Source organism: Myotis yumanensis, unplaced genomic scaffold (assembly GCF_028538775.1).
Source record: "Myotis yumanensis isolate MYYU_CA2020_CCGP unplaced genomic scaffold, mMyoYum1.0.hap1 SCAF_17, whole genome shotgun sequence".
Classification (NCBI taxonomy): Eukaryota; Metazoa; Chordata; class Mammalia; order Chiroptera; family Vespertilionidae; genus Myotis; species Myotis yumanensis.
In genome coordinates this window covers 10,618,368-10,639,024 of record NW_027223768.1, presented here as the reverse complement: position 1 = coordinate 10,639,024, position 20,657 = coordinate 10,618,368, and the positions used below count along the sequence as shown (strand labels likewise).

Below are 20,657 nucleotides of genomic sequence, written 5' to 3'. Positions count from 1 at the left end.
AATTGCAGGGAATCGACCACTTCATTAAGTTCATGGAGGACCTTTTTCATTCAGGTATCATTTATATATATCCTCTCAACACATAAACGCCTATTTTATTTCCCCAGCTCATGATGCATAACATTTAGGAAAGAATAGGTGATATCCCATAATTAGAGTCTGCGTCTGTGGAGACTAATTATGACCTCTGAGAGTCAGTGTCAGCCTTTGCCTGGAAGGAAATGAGTCAACTTTTCATTAGTAATCAAGTCTGTCCGCTTTTTAAGTGACCCAGAAATTCAAGGCTATAAGTTTTAACAATATGTGATAGAGAATTAGACATCATAATCATTATATACAAATAGGACTAAAGCAAAAAAAAAAAAAATTAAAGTCAAAGAGGTTCTTGAGGTACTTTTCAGGATGACTGAGGTTTCAGAAGGGGCGAGTTGCCCAGTAAAATAATTCCTCAAGGAGATGTGTCCGGCTTACACAACAGGAACCAGCATTTCAAAATTTTAAAGGGACAGGTGATTAAATGGCTAAGGTTCTACATGGTCTAGGCAAGAGAATCATAACCACTATCAAATGTTTTCCACACAGTAGAGGCAGCCCTGGTTTATTCTGGATAATTGAGGGTTTGGATATATACTATATAATCAGAGGAAACAAGCAGTAAAAGACATGAGCTAATTTGGGGTAACCAAAGATTTGGCTAACAGATGCTTACTCTCTCTGGATCCCTGAACTGAACTGGACAAGGCCAGTGATGTGCTGGACAGAAGAGATTTAGAGTTGGGATGCTCGAACTCTCAGTTAAGACAATGCACTAGGCTGTGTATGAAAACGACCCTGTCCTTAGTGTTTCTGCTTTTCCATCACTCCTCCTATCCCAGCCCATTCTTCTTCGTGCCTCAGAGATACTTGAGTTCTGATTGTAAACTGTGTCCGCAAGCCTACCTGGCTGCTCTGTGCTGGAAGCAGAACAAGAATCAACAGTCAAGTCCAAAAAGGTCTGAGGGGGCGGCAGGGAGGTGGTGGTTACCCCAGCTGCCCTCTCCTCCTGCTCCCAGGTCTTCCCCTCATCCCTCACTCCAGATATTCTGTCCTCAAGCCGTCCAGCCAACATGTGCTAAAGGAATGAGTTTTTAATCACTTGTCTGTTGCTACAAAACCAGATTAATCTACCTACTGGTTTCGTAAACCTCACACAAACTGAAGTATAGACAGAGAGGCCAACCAAGATGTAGAAAAGTTTTAAAACTATGTCATTAAGAAATAAACGATGAAGATATTGGTAATGATTTTTACAGGAAATGATAGCCCTTCCACTTCCATCATTCTCCCTATCCACCTCCTACAGCATCATCAGTATTTTCAGATTTATGACTAAGTTACCCACTAAAACCCCTCTGATTTTCGCCTTCTCTCCCGCAGTTGCTCCCTTGACTGAATCGCCATAGCTCATAACATCTGTGCTGCTATATTGGGCAATTACAGATGGATTTTATTTCATAGATACATGTATGCCTCATCTCCTCAACAAGACGGCAGGATGTCAGAGGACTGCCACCATGTCATATGCCAGAAAAATACAACATTTGCCATCAGACACTGCCAAGTATGTGTACTTGTGACAAGGAAGTCAGACAGCTCAGGCCTCTTGGGTTTTCTTGTCTCTTCACAATCCCCACCACAGTGCTCAATCATAGTGGCTAGCTCAATAAATACCAGTGTGATGAAAATTAAACATTTCTTTGAAGAGTTATAGATTGAATGTGTGTATGCCCCACCCCAATTCATATGTTGACTCCTACTCCCAATGTGATAGTATTTGGAGGTGGAGCCTTTAGGAGGTTTAGGTAGATGAAGCCATGAGGGTGGGGTGCTCACTGTGGGATTAGTGCCCTTATAAGTAGATGAAGGGACCAGAACTTTCTCTCCCCACCATGTGAGGGTATAGCGAGATGGTGGCAGACATCTGCAAACCAGGAAGAAGGTCCTCACAGAGAACCAGCACCTTGTCTGATCAAGTCAGCCAGACCTTAATCTTGGACTTCCCAGGCTCCAGAACTGTGAGAAATAAATGTCTGTCATTTAACCCACCCAGTCTGTGGTTGTAGCAACCAGAGCTAACTAAGATAAAGAGTGAGGATCCTGCAGTTCTTGAACACCTTCAGTGTTCAAGATACAAGTTTATAGGTATAGCAACTGTGGGAAAGTGGCCGAATCTATATAGATTCAGTACCCTAAATGCTACTATTCTACATAACTCCTAACCAGGTTATTTTCTCATTAACACCTACCTTCTCCTCAGAATTATATGAAGAAGAAAATTGGATATAATATTCCAGTTAGATGTGTTCACTGAGGAATACCACCTGTCACTTAAATAATACCCTTATTGGTCTTTGCTTTCACTTTTCTTTTATAAAGGCCTTTTCGTAAAGATCCAAGTAGGACACTACTTAGGAGAGGAATGTTTTAAAAAGAATATAACTGCTGTAAGGAAAGGCTGAAGGCATCAGTATAAGAGTCAATAACACCTACTTGGACCCATAGAACAGTGCTGGTGAAGACTACTGACGATGGCTAGATGTAGAGAACTCTGGGAAGCCCCAGAGGCACTAGTATACCTTCAATTAAGGTGTAAAGTAAAAAAAAACGAAGACAAATATGAAAATAAAATACACACATAATACACACATACACACAGTGGGGGTGAAGGAGACACTAAAGTTCATTCCCAGCTACAAAGTTCCTAGGTGCAGGATGTTGAAAAGAGGCTTAATGAAAACCTCCATCACATGCTCACATTTATGGTAGCTTAACAAAGAAAACAGCACTTGGAAATGTCTCGATAATTACATTTTTATCACATTCTAAGATTCCCACCCCATGCATTCAATCTGGCAAGTCTTGATGAAAGACGGATAGCCAAAATTTAAAATGAAGGATTTAATTAAGCTGCTCCAGATCCTGAAAGAGAAATATTTCTCATCCTGCTTAGTCACAAGAAAAAAGGGAGCAAAGAATTCCTACATGATATTAATGGTGCTGACACGCCACTACGAAACAATAAGAAAGAAACTTTACATAGGATTATGGTTAACCTGGGGACTGTGTTGAAAGAAGTCTAGCTAAACTCACATCTATTCACGCCAGCTTTGCAGGACAAAATTAGTTGATTTAATTTACTGGCAGTTACCCAAGACAAGTGAAAGGATACAGGCCAAGCCTATGAACCATCTTCTCCTACTCTGCCATCTAGCAATGATGTTTATAAAGGTTCCAACCTAAAGAATAAGGATTAGTTAAAAGAGTATGGGAATCCTGTTGTTGAATATTGATAAGAAGCTGATAATCAAGACTTCTTTTATGAAAAATTCCTGAGGAACGCTTAACATATTTGTTAAAGGATGTTTCAAGGATATGTGTTCATTAGAAGAATCCCATGGGAATGGTACTGTTAGAGGACCGGACTGTACTTCCTCAACAAGGAAAGCCTTACAGGACACACTTCTATACATCTGTAACTCACTATGCAAATGTGAGGTGCTATGTTTAACAACCTGTGACTTTGTGGTGGAAGCAAGGTTTACCAGAAGTCGTTGTTGAATCTGACCTGTCTCAATTTCACAGCTGCATAAAATCTGTCTGAACTTGCTCATCTTCCATTAGAAAAAAGAAGGGAGAAGTTTCAAGTTTTTCAACCTGGTTTTCTCGACTAAAAAGCATTTTAATTGACAATATCCTGTAACCTCACCTTCAATGCCCTCTTCTTATATTTCATCTGCAGTAATTTCACTGAGATTTCCAGTCAAAGGCCACTTCTCAGAAATGCAGCATTAGCCGAGCCTGGTCCACATACGCTCATGTAGCTACAAGCAGGTTCAACGCCCCTAGTCTTCTCCAAGCTGCCTAGGCCTACCTAAGGCTACTGGCTCTATTTTAAAATTGGGAACTCTATACAGTAGAGTTTTAATCATATCCCTTATCTGGAAAATTACCTTTCATATTCTTTCAAATGTTCCACATTCCCTTTACAGAATGTTGTTTGTACTATCACTTTAAAATAGGCAATTCTGTCCCCATTTTACTGATAGGCAAATTGAGACTCAGAGATACAGCACATTTGCTAAGAGGTCAGCTACTTCAGAGTTATGTGATCTTGGGCAAATATTTAACCTTTCTGAGTTTCCATATACTCACTGGTAAAACAGGGATAGTAAGACTAACTGCTTCCTATGAGGGCTAAAATGCATGTAAAGAGCTTACCTGAGCACAGAGCCTGGCACGTAATAAGTGTTTGATAAATACGAGCTAGCATACTATTCTTTAACTTGTCAAAGATCTGAGTGGCAACAGGAATTATGGCTCAAACTCAAGTCCATTTGACCTACACCCTATGACCTCTCCATGCCACCAGGCAGGATCTTCCAGATGCCTCAATCCAGTCCCCGTGCAGGCTGAACCACACCGAATATGAGGCAATAGAGAAAAATCAGCAATACTGATCTATTCTTTATTTAAAATTTGGAAATCTTTTATCATAGTTTTTTGCATTAATTTTGATTTTTGAGCTACTCCATAAAAACATTATTTAATCTTGATTACTGAGTTTTTGGCACCCGCTCACCTAGCCCTAGCCCCAGCCCCTTCCACTGGTGGCTCCACAGGACAGTCCATCACTTCATAGGTGACTTGATGAGACTCCAGCCACACTCATTCTGAGCCTCTTTAAGAAGTCCAGGTTAACACACTGATGATTATTACATGGCTTCCCAAAGAAGAGTGAAATAATGTGATAACAGTATCAATGAATTACTACCACAGTCACAGTTGTCTGTTAGATTGCTACATATGGTATACATAAATAGCATGTGCTGAAAAATTCCTGAATTAATAACTCCTTAAGCATCACATTTTAAAAAAAACCACACAAAGATTCCTCTGTGAAAAGTATTTAGTAAGCCAAAAGGCAGCATTCTTCATTTTATGGTAAAGATAAAAAAATGTGAAAAAGTGCCAGCAAGGAAAATCATTAGTCATTAATATTTAATGTACCTTACAGCTAGTTGACAAATTTTAGGTAAAATGTGACACAAAGTTGTATTTTATAACATATTTATGATTTACTTTATTATTATTATTATTTTTTTTATCCTCACCCAAGGATATGTTTTTAATTGATTTTAGATAGAGAGGAAGGGAGAGGGACAGAGAGAAAAACACCAATGTAAGAGAGAAACATCCATCGGTTGTCTTCTATATGCACCCTAGCAGGGATCGAACCTACAACCTAGGTCTGTGCCCTGACTGAGATTCACACCCATCACCCTCTGGTGCACCGGACAACGCTCCAACCAACCGAGCCAGGGCTATCATGATTCACTTTAAAATGTAGTTTTCAATTAGATACTTTACCAAAAAGTAGAGATTCTCAAATGTAATCACCGACCCACAGGATCCTATGTAACTCATGGTGACTTTCCATTGTTTATCAACCACTATGCTGTAGAAAATTTTGAAAGACTACTTTATAACTATAATTTTTATCATTAAAACTAATGGCAGACAAGGACTTTAAATAATATTAGACCAACTCTCCTGCTTTCAATAATTATGAACTCTGGACAGAATATTAAAGGTACCAGAGAGTAATCAAAAGCAGACAAAAACTGGAAGGGATAGGAGACTCACAAAAAGAAGAGCAAACTTCCTTTTCCCTGAAGGCATTCCCCAGTCCAAGTCGCAGAGGAGGGAGAGAGTGCGAGCAGAAAAAGGAAGTCTCACTGGCTGAGCAGTCAAAGGTGTCTGGACGCGTCAGAGCAGCTGCAACTTGAGGAGCCAGCACCACAGACAGAGAAGTCCCGAGTGCCAACAACTCCACTCGAATCCGTAAGTGATTCCTGACTAGGCATGAGCAAGATGATAGGTAGGAGCCCAAGAGAATGCAAGAGTTGGAAGGCTGAAAGCCTGAGCAGGGTTCTGGGGAGTGGGAGGTTTGAATTCAAGTCCTACCAAATTAGAGGTGCTTGGGAAACAGCCGGGATTGGGGAAACACCACTAGTTCCCACCGAATCCTCTTAGGGGTCATATTTTGGTATGGCCCATATCCCAGGACTAAGACTTAAACTATCAGACTAAGGGCATAACAGACCCACCAGAGCAAAGCCTAAAACCAAGCCCTTCACAGGATCGTGGTGATCTTCCCGTAATGCAGCTGCCTGCTAGACCAAAACTCAGTGTTCTTCAGTGGAAGATAAACTTGAAGATGCATCACTCATGATGTTCAGTAAGTATGAAGCATAGAAAAATTGTACCCACAGTCAAGAGAACGCGATATTGAGAGAAACACACCCAAAGACGAACCAGATGTTAAGAAGTGACAGACAAGGACTTTAAATAATGATGATAAACATGTCTTAAAAATGCACACTTTGTGAATTCTACAAATAGTAACCTCGCCCACCCCCAACATTCTAGTGAACTTGAGTTGCCCATGATTTTTAATCAAATTGGGATTTGGGATGGTTTATATCGGAAAGTCTGAGACAAGCAACTTGAAAGTGATTAATGACAGCTAAACTTAATTATATATTTACACCTCCCAGTAGGACAAGGGAGAGAATGAAATGTCTTATCTCTCTGTAGTGAGAGGGCTTTATTGAGATCTGACAACAACTATTTAGGAGCAATGATTGAGTTTTATGCAAGATTACACAGGCGCTCCTTGCCTGGCATCCCAGTATAATCACAGACTGACTGACTACTTAGGCTCCTAACAGTGAAAAGAAAAAACAACAGAGTTGAGCTGTGTACAAAACGAACCTTTGCAAGTACTTATCCTCATCCGTCAATGTGATCTTACCAAGGATTTCTATAATTTCTGTAAACAATCATTATGTTTTAGCTGAATCAGTAACATTAGGCTCTTTATACAGATAGTCAGATACCTTCTACTTTAAAACGTTTTCCATTAATTTCCACTCCACCCACCAAAGGAATTTGGCTTTAACTTTCTTTTCTTAATCCACTAAGCAATCTCATAAATAAAAGATAATCATATGCCCTGCATGTCTGATGTAATTCTTATAAACCTTCTAAGTGTTCTAATATTCATTTACCATTTTGTGAAAATAATATTTACTGAACAAGCTGGATTACCTACCTTCTTTCCCCAGGGAAAAACAACATTGATGAAGATACATTGAAAGGTCTGTAAGTAGATGTTACTTTTGCTTAACATGCTATGGCGATTCTATGGCCTGGGACTGACTTGCCTCCCTGATACTGTCCTTGCATTTCTTGCGTCCACTTATGCTGACACTGTCACTCCTGAAGATGCTAATTTATTTTACTCAGGTAGAGAAACACTCTTTTCCCCCCAAGTTTAGTTGTTCATATTGGTCTCCCAAAAGGATGGCCTTGCCCATTTTTTTTTTCTTACTGAGCCTTTCTCAAAAAACTTGTTTCTCTTATAACAGGGTTGGAAGACACCTGAGGGACCCACCCAGAACTATATCCATAAGCAATCCACCCCATCAACAATGAATAAGTATCCAGGGACAGAACTCAGGCAGCTCCGTTTACGTCATTCTCAAAGCGAGTTCCCTGTTGCCTAGCAGTGCTTCTTCCATAAACTGGGGGCCACGGTCTCTCGCCTTGGCTGGAGAGTTGGAGACTAGCAGCCCACAAATCTGTTTGCTCCCAAAAGCGATCCTTAGTGTCCTTTCCTGGTAAGTGCTCAGAAATTGGTCTCCTCTCGAAACCATCTCTCCCTATGTCAGACCACAAATATGTAGGCCAACTCTTAGACCCTATTTATTAGGTGAAATATCTCCAAATAAATTGGAAGTAAATGAAATTGCCTACCATCCTAGATGCTATGTGAAGCAAATGAAATTCTCAGAGAGGACTGGTTTCTTCTGAAGACAAATGGATTTTTAAAAATGTGAACGATGATATCTATTGAGCACTCTTTGGTTCAAGAAACATATTGCTAAGCACTAGCTACATGCCAGGCATTATAACTATGCAAAGATGCATAAGACCAGGACCTTACAACCTAGTAAGAGAAACCAATATATCAATAAATGATCATAATGTAATGGGTTAACTATCACAAGAGAGCTGAATAATAGAATAACGCAAGTAGCTAAGACACCAGATGCCAAAAAGGGACTTAACAAGATTTCAGTGGCCGATTCTAAGGTATTAAGTTCCTTCCCTTTTTATTTCCAGTTGTGCTTCTGTTCTTAAGAGGAAAATGTATCACATGTTTTGAGGTGGATTTTTTTTCCAGCTAGAAAAACTAAGTAAACAGCACATAATCAGTTACATAAAAAATTTCATTTCCAATGTTATCTTTATTCCAATCCAAACAACCTATTGTTAAGACTCACTGTCATCACAGCTTAAAATATTTTCTCTTCAGTGAATAAAATTCCTTCTGACTTGGAAAAATTCTTGTTTTATGACATTAAAAAACCTAGATCTTGGTGAGAATGGACTTAATGGGAACAAATGTCATTATTATCCTTATGGTATTTGATTAAATATCCAAAGAAACAAAAATGTGTTGGATAAACTCCCTTACAATGTTTATTAAGTAAATACCTATACAAAAGATATATATAGAGAGAGAGAAAATAAAAGTATTAAAGAAGATAAATTTCTTATTATCAAGTCTTATTTTCCATGATATAAACGCTCCTATCAAAAACTTTCAATTGAGGTAGAAAGCAAAAAAGGTCAGAGGAAACCTAGAAAAGCTATTTGTGAGATGATCTAACTAGATGGCTGGAGAAAAAGAAAAGTAACACTCCTAGAACTAGCCCATGCTCCCTAGTCCTGCTCCTCATCCCCATTCTCTCAAACCCAATAATGGCATTTACCCACAGCCCCTGCTCCTACCCCATCCCTACAAGTATGTGTGCATCTTCCCCCTGCACAGTCTCTTTCAGAATTTTTATACTAGAAAAAAGAGTTTCATGTGGCTATAATATTCATGAATATTAGGCAGAATTAAAAAGTTAATAACTACTTAGTTTGATTTAAAAACAAGATCATAGCTCACATGTTTAGGAGAGACTCTAAGGGTATGCCTTAAACTGAAACATGTAAGAGAATGCACTAGTAATATTAACTAGCCTAGTTAATTAAAAACTAGTGTCATCATTCAAAATACTCACTGAAAAGTCTTTCTTAATGAAAAAGATAACATGAAGGTAATATGGAGTTCTTATTAGCTGTCTATCTGGCACCCACATCCTTTCATCCTCATTCACACTGGAACTACATCAGGAAAATTAGAGAACCCGTAATTACTTCACAGAAATAATAAAAATAGAATAGTAGAAGTGAATATTGCCCAGTGTCCTAATGAGATAAAATAAAATATATGAAGAAGAAAAAGCACAGAGAAAAACTTACTTGCAGTATCCTGTGCCATTGTGGTAGGTAACACATACTCCATCATTAACACAGAGCTCAATGCCGTCCCGACATTGCAAAGCTAAAAATAAAAACAAACACACATTAGCAATAAGTCACTAATCATAACCCTCAGACATCAAAGAAATGTTATCCAATCTAAGTCAACATTCGTTCCCATATCCAGCCTGATCTGGGTTTCCTTTTAGAGTTTTAATCAGGTGTTTTTTTTTCTTTCGGCTTCTGGGGTCAGTGTCTCTTCCCACAATAACTGTTTTGTGGTCTTGAATGATGCTTTTAATTATCTGTGCCTGGATTTCCCTAGATTCGTATCTCCCAATGATACCAGGGAAACCCAAACTATAATACTCATGACAGGCCATGAGCATCTTGGGATTTGGACACTTCAGGTGAGTAATGCAAAGATTCATCAATATGTATATAGGAAGACCAGGGTAGGTACTAGGTCACCACCATATTAACTACTTAAGCCTTCAGGTGAGACTTCAGAAAAGGTCGCTTGAAGAAGTAATGAGACACATCAACAATATTCACTCAACAAACTGTAGCTGAGAGCCTAGTATGATACCAGGCATTATGTTAAGATCCCGGGGGGAAAGGAGAAATGGAATACATAGAGAAATATATAAAACATAATCTCTAACTTTAAGGGGAACAGATCATGAATAAAGATTGTAGAGGAAGAGAAAGGGGATCAAAGTAAGGAAAATGAAAAAGTTCATTTATACATACAGATAAAATAATTCTCAAATTCTTGAACCTCAGTCCCTTTACAAGGCAACAAAAAGGCACTTCACCACCCTAATCCCTCCCAAAACAGGCTACTCAGAAATAAACAGCAAAAGCAGAATGTTTCCTGATTTAAGCCAAAAGAGAAGGAAAGCTATCCAAAGTCTGTCACTCACTTGCTACATCACGACAATCCCTTGATTGTTTAGCTTTCAGAGCTGGAATTTTCATCAACAAAATATTATAATTCTAATAACTGAAAAGGCAAGACAGAAAGAAACCTAGTCAGAAATCCAAATCAAAGTTCATGAACTTTTTTCTGGAAGATTATTAAGATTTCCATCTCCTGGGATGGCTCATGTATAAATACCTGAAAGCACAACTGAGAAGTGTCCAGTTTGAGTTTCTAGCCACACCACTCTCTGACTAAACTGCAATATGAGAGGCTCTAGGCCTGCCCTTCCTGGGCATCGAAACCACTTCTTTTCCCAGCAAGGCCCAGGCACAGGCTGTTAGAAAAACTCCTCCATTAACGGTTACTGCAGAAGATCCCTGTATTTGCCCAGTTCTCTTATCAAATGATGGAACTATTTGAGAACACGTTTACAGAAATCTCATCTCTTAAAATAATACTTAAAAACAGTAATAACAATAGCAGCTAACACATAGCGCTTACTAAATAGCAGGCATTGTCCTAAGCACCTTATATAGACAAATTCAATCTTCCCTACAGGCCTATTGAGATAGTATAGGGACTTGGGCCCTGGAATAGAAAATACCAGGTGGCTAGGAAGCCAAGATGAGACCAGGTGGCTGGAAGGAACGCAAGGACGTCACCACCCCTCCAAGAGGTAGCTGATTTTATCGCCCTTCTGAATGCCTGCTTAATCTACTGACCCACATGCGGAGCTGATCAAGGTCTGGCCGCTACACGACCTTCCTGGGGCAGCAGCAATGAGTAACACCACCATCTTGCCCCATAGTGCAGGTACAGAGACAGTTGCCCAGCAACCCAACAGGAGGAGAAAGTAACCCTGCCCTGACATGAAACATTCCACTCCCCAAACCCCTGACCAGGCCGCCTTTTTGCGCAAGCCCACTTCGTAAAAGCAGCCATGCAGAGCCAGACCCTGAGCCACCTCAGAGGGCCTTCCTTTCTCTGTGTTGACTCCCTTGTGCTCCAGCATAAGCTTAATAAAATCTGTCTGGAAATTTTTCTGGGGTTTCCTCTCAATTCCTATCTTGGGAAACCCAAGAATTCTAATGCCAGTAACAGTATGAACTAGTTAATTTCATTTCATAGGAAGGATAAGTAACCTGCCTATCATCACATCAGTTAATGAAAGACCCAGAATTTGAACCTGGAAACTCTGGGTCCCACAAGAGTTTGTGCTCTTCGCTGCAGTGATCCACTGCTTCCCACTATCTGGCATATACCTTCTCGGGATGGGCAGGATAGGCATGATTATACCCACTCACTAGAAAGTGAAGGCCGAGAAGGTACAGCGACCTCCTCACAGGGCATCACACCACTAGTTGGCAGTGCTGGGCCTGGGACCTAGATCTCTTACTGAGTCCAGCCCTTCTCCATGACCGCCGCTGGGATCACACAAGCCGTCCCTAGGCAGCAGCTTGAACAGGCAGATTCAGGAAAAGGGTCATCTTGTTGTCTATATCCCACTTCCCTGTAGGGCTCGAATGCTCTCTCTTCCCACACTGATAAGCCCAATGCAACAACTATAATTAAAACAGTTAATGTCAGGTTATTTCCTCCATACCAAAGTTCTCAAACTGGTTTTTTTTTCATTCACTTTGGACACTTTTATTAGTTTCAATGAGAACTTCCTGACTTTTTACTATTTTTTTTTTCTTTAAATAAAAGAAGAAAACCTCACAGTAGGAAAGAAATGTCCCCCAGGCAGAGAGCAAACTGCAACTTTGTCCTCCCCCTGCAGGGATCCTGGTGCAGCGAGGGAGTCAGGAGACTGAAATCCTGCCTCTACCACTCACTAGCTGTGCTACTTACTACAAGCAAAGCACAACCTCATGCAGGCTCATTTCCTACCTGCAAACCGATCTAGGCTGAACTAAATGCTCCTGAAGGTCCCATGTGATCCAACAGTGACACCTCCCTCCTTAAAAGCATAGGAGTGGCATGCCTAGTACCTGGAGAAACTGTCCAGAAAGGCACGAGGACCCGTGGCCCATGACTCAGAAAGCCATGGGTGCAAAAAATAAATAAATAAATAAATCACAGCCTGTCCCTATTAAGCATCCTGGCAAATCAATACAGTGACAGGTTCAGAGAAATACAAACAACACAAAGTCAATATGTGGTAATCAATCTATCAAATAACTTTACAGCCTAGCCTTAGTGAGCCAATCAAATTCCAGGACCAAAAAGGAGGTGGGCTTACAGGGCTAATAATTAATGCCATCTGGCTAATCTGTAGGGTCATGCTACCTTAAACTTTCAACATTTACTAAGCCACGTTTCTCAAACTTTAGTGTGCAGCGGAATCATCTGGAGGGTGTGCGGGACCCCGCCCCCTCAGATGGTGACTCGGTGGGTGTAGAGGGGGCCTGGGGATTAGCATTCCTAGCCAGTTCCCTGGTGATGCTGAAGCTATGGGTCCGAGGAACACATTGAGAGCAACTGTACTCAAAAGAGTGTCCACTTTAAGGACTCCCCTAAGATGACATAATCCACTGGAGGTCTGGGATGATCCAGATGAGAACACATTGCCTGAATATACTAAGAAAAAATAAAGTAAAATTTCAGACTCATGACTTTGCCTGCGGGCTATTTCTAAATGAATACTGTAATTATTTGCTACACAAAGAGAAGTTAACACTTTGATAACTCAAAACCATGACAGTAACTGGGAAAGACCTCATTTTAAAATTCAATTTACTTTCCCCCTCAATGTAAAGCATATACATTTACCAATAAAATTGAAAGTAGCTTTCTATTTATAGGGTAAAAAACCAAAATGCTCAATTATACCACAGTTGGAGAACTGATGTTTAAATTAATGTTTTAATAGACTCAGAGAAACTAGTCGTTCACAAAAAGAGTAACTTTCCCCCAAATGTTCATCTTAAGCCATAAATGGCAGTCATGCAATAAATATTGGCTGACTGAAATCAATCACATAGTGTGTGTGTGTGTGTGTGTGTGTGTGTGTATGCTCACGCACGCCTGCCCACCCCCTCCCCCACAAGAGGCAAAAACAAGGAGGAGCAGATTTTAATTTCATCACTCCATCACAGGGCAACATGACATAAAATCTAGAAGCCAATTTCCAAGTTTCACACATTTTCTGTGCAGCATATTGGGGACTAGTCTTCTAATACTCAGAACATAACAGAGCATCTATGATGTAAGGTACAAACCCTGATGTCAGGGATGCCATGGCTAACAGAATTCTATTAGGGAAAGACAGCTAATAAATGGATAAATAAGCAAAGTCATTTCAGACAGTGGTGACAGATTCTGTTGGAAGCAGAACCAGTTACCAGATACAAAGTAATCACAGAGGCTGGGTGCATGGGACACAGGAAAGGCCTGTGTGAGGAGGTATCTTTAAGCTAAGGTTTAAATGAGCGAGAATCACAGAAATATGGAGAAAGAGTAACCCCAGGCAGAGGAAACAGCAAGGGTACACCCTTGAGATGAGAATGAGTCTGCTATTCCAGGTTCATATGCCTACAGATTGTAAAGGAGGTAGAAGTAGCAGGAGACAGGCCAGGGAAGCAGGTAGAAGTTAGATCATGGCTTCTCACGGCTTCTCCTCTAAGGTGAGGATAAACTATTGGGTTGCTTTAAGCAAGGAAAATGACACAATCAGACTTGGGTTTGAAAAAAGTCAAGATTAGCCCAACTGGTGTGGCTCAGTGGTTGAGCATCAACCTATGAACCAGGAGGTGACAGTTAAATCCCCAGTCAGGGCACCTGCCCGGGTTGCGGGCTCGATCCCTAGTAGAGGGTGTGCAGAAGGCAACTGATCCATGATTCTCTGTCATCATTGATGTTTCTATCTCTCCCTCTCCCTTCCTCTCTGATATCAATAAAAATATTTTTTTAAAGAAAAAAGTCAAGATTATACAATGTTCCAGAGATCAACCTTTTTTTTTTTCTTTCTGATATGAGCTTATTCAAGTCATCCCTTTTTAGACTAGGCTGAAGATATATCCATTGTCTCAGCTCCCACCAAATGGTAGATTTCATTCTAATTGCATCTAACCTCCCAGAAGCACCACTTGCAACGCGTCACTCCACCACTCTCTAATCCAGCGATTTTAAACTTTTCCATCTCATGGCACACATAAACTAATTGCTAAAATTCTGTGGCACACCAAAAATATATATATTCTGCTGATCTGACCCCAAAAATAGGGTATAATTTTGATTCATTCACACTGGGCAGCTATTGTTATATTGGCTGTTGTCATTTTTTTATTTGACAATCTAAGGGAAAAGAGGTCAGTGCCCCTGACTACACAGTCAAGTATTGCCTGTTTTAAAAAATCTTGGGGCACACCGGTGTGCCATGGCACACTAGTTGAAAATCGCTGCTCTAATCCACAATGACTTTCAGTTCTTAATTCTCAGAATTTACTCTCATTTTGGCTTCAGGAGACCAGCTGGGAGGTCCAGGCAGGAACTTCACACAGTGCCCAGCTAAGGCGTTTTTTCTCTTCCAGGGATAAGCCATTTCTTACTTCTAGTCTAAACCCTCATGCTCACCTACAAGATGGCAGGCTACCTTTCCTGTCCGGTATGAGTCCCACCACTGAGTGCTGTCTCTTCCTTGAACAGATCACCACTGAAGTCAGTTCCATGCTTCCACATGTGTCTCAGCTTCCTCTGCCTGCTACTTCCCCTTTATTATTGAAATTGTACTCATTCCTCTGAAGCCCAGTCACCCCCGGCCTCACCCACAAGGCCTCCTCTTGCAGGTTCTGGTCCTCGTAGCCTAAAACCTACTCCTATAACACTCAGAACTTAGCATTTAATTCTTTACAATCTTCTGCTTTTTCACTTTTAAGAACCTAGAGGATAGAAAACATTTCTTCTTTTCTGGAGATGTGAGGCAATGTAGTTTAGTGGCTGAAAGCACAGCTACTGAAATTGGGATCTGGGTTTGAATTCTAGCTCCACCATTTACTACTAGTTACCTCTGGATCCCCTTTGTGCTTCAGTTTCTTCATCTGTAAAATAATCTCTCAGAGCTCTGGTTAAGCATTAATTGAATTAATACCGTACATTAAAGAGCATAAAACAATGCCTGGTACATAGTAAGAGCTCAAAAAAGCCTGGCTCTTATAATAGGTACTTCAATTCTTGGTTGCACGGTAAATGCCATCTTTAGGGAAACCCGTTACAGCAATCCAACCCCAGTTTAAACAAAGGGAGGAATCAGGAAAAATAGAAGAGCCCTAGGCAATTCAGGATATAATATCAATAAATGGAATAAATTCTTCCCAGTTGCCACCAGTAGCAGACAAACTACTACAAAAAAACCTGAGGTCACTGCTCTTAAAAAAAAAGAAAAAAAAAAGGTATGGCACTGTAGACATAGGAAGTGATTTGCTAAAGGTAAAATAAATTATATATGAGCAAAAATGCCATTCAATTTTCATACAGTTCTATTAGTATTTGTTGGACAACTACTGTGAGCATGGCCCTCAACTAGGCATTGCATGGAAATCAAACAGGAATAAAGCAATTCTTATCCTCGTGGTCTACACAATCGAATGGAGGAAAGTGAGGAGTAGGGACAGAGAGGCTGTGACCTTCTCAAAGGACTCTAATATGAACAAAATAAAAATCACTTCTATTCCAGTCCTTTAGCAGATCCTCTTAGTATCAATCTCAGAATCACTCCAAAAAGAACATTTAAGAAATGAAGGCTTGTTGTTTAGTACTAAGTGTAACTCAGTCCAGACAAGGTGCAAGTATTTATTACATTTCATCAGCCTCCATTGTGTATACAGGTGAGCACCTTCACCAGCAAAGCGATTACCGCTCACTTTATTGCAGTGGTCTGGAACCAAGCCCACAGTATCTCCAAGGTTTGCCTGTAAACACAACTGTAAACAACAGAATAAGCTGTCACTGATTTTAATCAGTTCCAATGCCTCAGGAATCTGCCCATTTAGAGACAGGCCCAAGGTGTCCAAACTTGATGGAATCATCCTAAAATGTTCTTTAGGCATTTACCTAGGTTTTCCAGTATCGTGCCAGGCACATACCACTGGTTTAAAAGCCTCCCTTTGTTTAAGGAATCTCCAACATGAGTAATTAAGTCGGCAGCCCAGCAGGTGTAATCTGAGCAGCCTTCCATGTGTTTGACTTGCTGTATTAACATGTCGTCATGCTAAATTGGTATTACTTGTTGCTTTGTAGCCTCTTCCAATGGGCCTGTCTGCTGTCTATCTCACATGATTTTTTTCATACCCTGCTCCCTCTGACTGCAGTGTGGTATCCGTGCTCATATCCACGGCTCACCCAAAGACATGTTAATGCCTTGAATGGTTGGGCTTCCTGAAATATGTGAAGAGGAGGTGTACAGGGCCCTTTTAATTTTCTCTTCGACGTTATGCAAATTTCAAGTAGCAGCATTTGAGAAAGATGATGTCTGAGTAGATACCCTGGGACTTTGGCTGTGGCTGGCTGCTGTTGCTTCAGGCACATGGTGTCTGGAAGAGGCTCAGGAAAATTAACAAAGCACCGTTCTCTAAAATGACTGCTTGCATTATTAACAAAAATAGGAGAATTGAGTGCAGACAGGGAGACCTCAGGGATTTGCAGTAACTCTTACAGAGCCCTGCAATTTCAAACAACAAAGCTTTCACTAAATTTTTATTCCATTTTTTGGGATCAAGCCATGAAAAAAAAAAAAACAAACAGAAGAAGTGCAGAAGCCTCAAATCCCAAGTGGTACGTTTAAGTAAAAACAAAATGAAGAAACATCTGTCTTCCTCCTTGAAATTCATCTTGATTAAAAGGCAAGTAAATGCAACAAGGGAGATACCAATTTCGTTTTTCTGATAATGTTCCAAGGACTTCTGTGCCCTTTCGAGATACCATCTAACAGAAAATGTGTTTCCCACTTAAGAGATGCTGATACCAGACCCATTGAAATTATTAAGACCTAGCCTATGGGGTTCATAGCAAAATATTACTACTTTTCAAAAACAGGTATGGCTTGATTTAAGAAAATATAACCAACAAAAAGTGAAGTTATAATAACATAAGGGTATTTTTGATATCACTAATAGAATTTTTGTTTCATAAAGATAATCATCCTAGTGAGTTCCTCCCAGTGAGTTGATGAGTCTAGAATAATCTTTGATTTTAAAAATTCCAATTTTGTCATATTTTATAATATTGGATTTCAGAAAACAAAATCCATCAATATTTGCTGTGCTATATTGACATATACTATGCACTGTTTTTTCTTTTTTCTTTTTATGCCTTCTTAAAGACTGCAGAAAATTTTAATTTATTTGTGAGCTAAATTTTAATTTCTCATTTTAAGGGATGAAAATGGATTTTGATTTTAGTTCTTCTATATGAAATTCAAGATTTGAAAAAATCCACATATACTTATAAATCTGATGTGGCCAATTTGTTAATAATCACCTCTACACACATGTACATCCTTCCACCTGGAAAATTCTGCCCCTCTCTTCCTTTGTACTCCACCGTGCTAACGTCTAGTTATATTTCAAACCATAGATAAAACAACTACGTTGCTTAAGAAGCCCTGCGAGACCCGCCAGTCTGATTCAGATGGTCCTCCACTGTTCTCCCACTACATCCTAGGCAGATGTGTTATAAGTGCTGACTTACCCATCTCTCTTGCCCACATCTGTGCAAATTCCCTAAAGGCAGAGACATGATTGGCTCATCTTTGTGTCCCCCAGGACCTTTGTGATCCAGTGTCTGGACCACAGCAGGTATACTCAACACTCATAAGATATTCAATGAACTAACTCTCCGTAACTAAGACAACCCTATTAACAAACTCAACAATCAGTTTATGTGTTTGATATGTTCTAAGGCTCCAATTTTAATAAGCATAGGGATACCCAAATGTGATTGTGCCTAATTCTGGTTTCATTTTGAGTAAGAGTAGAAAGTAAAATGAGAAAAGATAAAATGGTGCAAATACCCTGGCCTATCACAGGATATAAAGTTAAGAGTGGAACTATACTTTTCTAATCTTCACAAAACTAAAACATCTTTGGACATTCTTGCCTTAAAATTTGCATGAAGGAAGACACACCCGCCCCCACCCTTCCCCTTGAATCTTAGGCCATGTGTATTATGTTAAGAATTTATTGAAATGAATTGAATGGGAGCCAAAATAATTTACATCTAAATGGCAAATGCAGAAAACACAGCAATAAAAATTCCAAGTGACTAGTAAGCTAGGATAGTATGTTTTCCCTGTACCATACCATTTCCCCATGAGGAGATTCACTGATACACATCCATAGAACAGGGTGCACCAGTGTGACCCAAAACAGTCTCAATGCATTTCTTCGCTGTAAGTATCTAACCATGTGTAAAATGACACTGACCAAAATAATGACAGGGCCTACATGGTGTGATAAAACCCAACAGAGAGGAAGAAACTACACATTGAATTATTCTCTACACAAAAGGCTATCTATATTTATGCACTGCTTAGTGGTCAAAAAAGGCCAACCCGAGGTGTTATTCCATTGTCTTATCTTATATCTATTATCTGCTCTGTTCTATAACCTATATCTGTTCTGTTATCAGAGACAAATTCTGCCTGTCACCAATTTCCTGTGCTTTTAGTAAATGCTCCCTTTTTAAAGCTTTTAAAAGATCATTTTGTTAAGTACGACTTCATTTTTTTTTAAATCCCTTAATTTTAAATATATGCTTTTAAGTACCCTTGCTGGAAAAGAATTTTATAAATATATATAATCTTCTTGATACCCACACAAAAGGAACAAAGTGTTCTTTTAGCTTAAATTGTTTAGAATGCTTTTTAAATGGAGTAGACAATTACTATTGTTTGTCAATTTAGATTAGACCCCCCACAAAAGAAAAAGTTACAAAATTATGTTAAAAATGAAAATGGAAAAACCTAAGATTGTTATATGTTATTATATAAAATCATAGAGACTTCCCAAAACCAAATGGGGGAAATCCAGAGAACAGACTCAGATTTCCCCGTAGGCATTCTTCTCTACAGCCTTTAAAAAACAAAACAAAACCTTGGTTGGTAGCAATGAAAGCTACCAAGAATTGAGTCAACAGAACACCATAATCAATGTACTGTGCTAATGGATGTTCAGAGTCTGAGTCCTAAATAAGGTCCCACTACATGTAGAGCTAACTGTTCTGAAATCATGGTTTGCAGAAGATAAGGTCCTAATATTTGGGTTATTTCTATATTATTATCTGGGTCACAGAGGTTCTTCACCTTCAGTCAAAAACTAACCCTATTCACCTGAGGGCAACATCCAACTCCAAATTCCTGCACACATCACTGAGAACTGTGCAAATCCAAGAGCTCAAAAGGTCCTACAAACCCTTGGCTCATACCTAGAATATTCCAGATAAGCATAGAAACCAGTATTGCAAAGAAAATATCTAAATCTGCAAATGGTCAATGCATACTGTTCCCATTTCCAAGGAACATGCCTGGGGCAACAAACTTGGAACAGAAAAGAAGATAGCAGGAAAATATTAAATCTTTATTAAATATTGAGAAGAGAAAAAACCACATGAAAGATAGCCCCAAACTTCAATTTTTATTTAGTTTTGTTTTAATTGCTGCTTTTTTTGTTTCTTTAAACACAAACCAATGCCAATTCACACCAAGATAACTTGGGCCTCACGGTCAATAGAAAAAAATAATGTACACTTAAAGATAGTTGATGAAGAGTTCATAATTTCAATGCTCAATCGATTCCTCTTAAATACCCCCGTCCTCCAATTCCATGAACCTTTCAACTACTCATATTCTTTGTTGACTGTGAGTGTAAGCAAGAATTTATCTCCAATACTATGTAGATTTCTGTGAAGTTGTAAGAGTCGGTTTAAAAATAGCCCAGCACACTTACAGACAGTCAAAGACCTGGTTTGCAAATGCTCGTGTCCATTCTTGCTCATTCAATTGTTGGATGAGCAAAGAAAGGTGGCGAAGACAGAAGATGGGTACACCAACCAATGACCATACCGGAACTATCTGAACAATAAAGATTTAATTTAAATAAATAAATAAATAAATAAATAAATAAAAACATACCGGAACTAAAACTTTCCATGTTTGTGTCTTCAAATACGGGAGATCTAGGTTTTTCCATTTGTAACAACACCTGATTCAACAAACCTAAAAGGCACATTGCCTTTGACAAAGGTTGTGGGTGGAGTTGTTTGTTTGCTTGCTTGCTTTTGGGTCTAGAGAGGCCAAAAGACTTATCTTGTTTCAGCTTCA

General features: G+C 39.5%; 1 protein-coding gene across 1 annotated transcript in view; it reads right to left on the bottom strand.

The window, feature by feature from the left end:
- NOTCH2 (notch receptor 2) overlaps positions 1–20,657 on the bottom strand; it is a 130,458-nt gene that overhangs the window by 83,710 nt on the left and 26,091 nt on the right. Inside the window, exon 2 of the mRNA XM_070395869.1 lies at positions 9,418–9,499. Within this exon, the coding sequence (XP_070251970.1) occupies positions 9,418–9,499 (82 nt within the window). The remainder of the gene's footprint in view (positions 1–9,417; positions 9,500–20,657) is intronic.